At 36.1% G+C, this 2,644-nt stretch overlaps 2 protein-coding genes across 2 annotated transcripts in view; both read right to left on the bottom strand.

Annotated features, from left to right (window-relative positions):
• Window positions 1-2,644, bottom strand: part of LOC100187369 (general transcription factor IIH subunit 4) — a gene marked incomplete in the record, with an annotated part of 7,958 nt that overhangs the window by 4,214 nt on the left and 1,100 nt on the right. Inside the window, 4 exon segments of the mRNA XM_009862382.3 lie at window positions 71-253; window positions 884-1,018; window positions 1,509-1,613; window positions 1,785-2,644. Of these exon segments, the coding sequence (XP_009860684.1) occupies window positions 71-253; window positions 884-1,018; window positions 1,509-1,613; window positions 1,785-1,906 (545 nt within the window).
• The window catches only part of LOC104266365 (Golgi pH regulator), a 1,160-nt gene continuing 794 nt past the window's right edge, over window positions 2,279-2,644 (bottom strand). The window contains exon 2 of the mRNA XM_026837337.1: window positions 2,279-2,625. Within this exon, the coding sequence (XP_026693138.1) occupies window positions 2,279-2,625 (347 nt within the window). The remainder of the gene's footprint in view (window positions 2,626-2,644) is intronic.

The raw sequence follows: 2,644 nt of genomic DNA, 5'->3' as shown, positions 1-2,644 counted from the left end.
TTATACCAGATGAGCCACTGATATATTGTTTATATACAAACTTATACATGAGCAGTAGCAAGATACTTACTTCATCAAGCCAGCTTGGTTAATCAGGTCTTTGATGTCTTGGCTTATGGTTGAGTTCGTTTCTGATCCAACTAAGTAATGCAATAACATCTCCCATCTTTCACTTGCGTATTTATCCAAGCTTTCAATGTCTTTACCATGTTTATCAGGACCAAGGTGTGCGGTGCTTGACCATGGCTCCCCACTGGAGGATAGAAGAGGAATTAAATGTAGCTTGTTCATGGTTGCTGTAACTCATTGGTCCGTTAGAATAAATCTAAATTGTCAGCAATACATTATACATTATAACTTAACGGGCACAAGGTGTATAAAACAGAATGCTTTGTTAAAACGACTGTCGTTTTCCCATCATCAACATGCGAGGATAAATAAGTTACATATGTGGTAACTTGTAAGCAGGCATGAGGTGTATGAAACAGAACACCCGTGTTATAACGACTGTTGTTGCCCCGCCATGCGAGGATAAATAAGTTACATATGTGGTAACTTGTAAGCAGGCATGAGGTGTATGAAACAGAACACCCGTGTTATAATGACTGTTGCCCCGCCATGCAAGGATAAATAAGTTACATCATTCATGCCCACTGTCGAGCTGTTAAAGGTATGGTTGGCTTTTTTAACACCAAGCTCCTAACCCTATTACTGTGTATGGTGTCTATCAAAATAAACACTCAGTACATATGTATAATAAATAGAGAACTTGGTAATTTACCAATGAAAGTCACTTTAACACTAAGTATCTAATCAGTCTAAATCATAATACAGTGTATAGTATCCAGCAAAATAAGCCCAGCAAGTCTACATACAAACTTACCCGCCAACAAGTGCTTTTTGTAGATTTCTTCTAAATATTGAGCTCATAATGAAGGCAGTTGAAGCTGAACCTTGTAGATTACTCTCCATCCAAACCCGTAAGCTGCACATGGATTTCACAGCTTCATTGTGGTCTCTGGTGGTTAAGTTTTTTATCAGTTTGTCATACTTAAAGGTATAATCAGGACCAAGCGGGAAAGTTATATTAGGGGCTAGGGCTATACTTTTAAAATGCAGGGGAGGTAGGGATAGTTAGATATCATTTGTATGAAACAAACTTAACTTTTAATGCAAATGTTTACTAATTATTGCAGTATAACAAATTTAATAAGCCTGTCCACCCTGCCACACCAGGTTTGGCGTCATTGGATTAGTTAAAACCAGGTTTAAAGTTAGAAAGGTTTAATTTTTTATTGCACATAAAGGCAGTAGTTTTATACACCTCATGCTCTCTGTCCAGTTAGGATACTTTGATGTTTATCCTCGGGGTGGAAAACCATGGGTTTAATACACAGGTGTTGCACGCTATACATGGTGGCTTCATACACCTCACACCAGACACACATGGTGTATTCATACACCTCATACCCACTGTCACTGTCACTGTTTATATTCAATATACTTACTGCTTAGCATTAACTTTCACCCAAGCAGACACAGCAGCTTTAGATATAGGTTGTTCCACGAACAATATTCGCATAATATAATACTTGGCTAGCTCTGGGAGCTCCCTAAAGTGAGAGGGAATAGGATTGATTTATTGCGAGTACGATAAATAAAAATTTAAGTGCGACATAAAAAATGGTTCTCAAGGTTAGGATGCAGATAGACATATCTAAATAGTATTCATGGGTACAAATCTAAAGCTTTAATATACAAACATAGAGTTATAAAATACTTACCTAAATACAGCCATACAAGTTGCAGGGTGTTCATATAATGAGTCCAGTATTGCAGGTGGTAAACTGCATAGGTATTCATGCAAACCTAACCGTTTTAACTTCACCGTTTGCAATCTCTCCATGCTTATATAACTATGTTGATGTAACTAACTTAAGGTACCACGGTTCATCTAGCAGTAAAATATGGCAATAATTTATCAGTTAGCGCAAAATGGCAAATAAAGTAAAACATTTCAAAATTTGTCATGAACTGTAATGACTGTTATGGACAAAATATTTTAGTAAATTATAATGCACATGTTTTGAGTGCGGTCTATTAATATTTGAAATACAATTTATAAAGAATTACTGGTTTTAAATTTATCTAACTATGTTTAATATAATATTACACTATACTAACATTAATCTGTGACATCACTATTGCGTTTATGCATCACCAAAACTCTAGTGTGAAACGAGAAAAAAATCAACTGAAAATCGAACCAGATTCTTAACTAAGTAAATGCACTGGATAAATGTAACTCTCTGACAGTGTGTTTTTCAGGTGCTTGTTTATGAGCAAGATATAAGAAGCCAATGCTGCTTAAAGCACTGACAAGGAATATAACATCAAACCAGCGATGGTAGAACTGGAATTGTAATTCGCCGAGTACTTCTGTTATAATTGTCCTATAAGACTCGGGCATATTCATTCTCATCAGTAGAACAGATGACACGAAGTACATTCCCATTATTTGTGCAAGACCCATCACTATGATATTAGATGACTTGCTGCTAGAAATCGCATAGAAGAACTTGGTAAGTGTGATCAACAACCCCCTTATTGATGTCACAATCATAACTCCAATTAAAATGAAAGA

This window comes from Ciona intestinalis, chromosome 13, assembly GCF_000224145.3.
Source record: "Ciona intestinalis chromosome 13, KH, whole genome shotgun sequence".
Lineage (NCBI taxonomy): Eukaryota > Metazoa > Chordata > Ascidiacea > Phlebobranchia > Cionidae > Ciona > Ciona intestinalis.
This window is presented reverse-complemented; position numbering and strand designations above follow the sequence as displayed.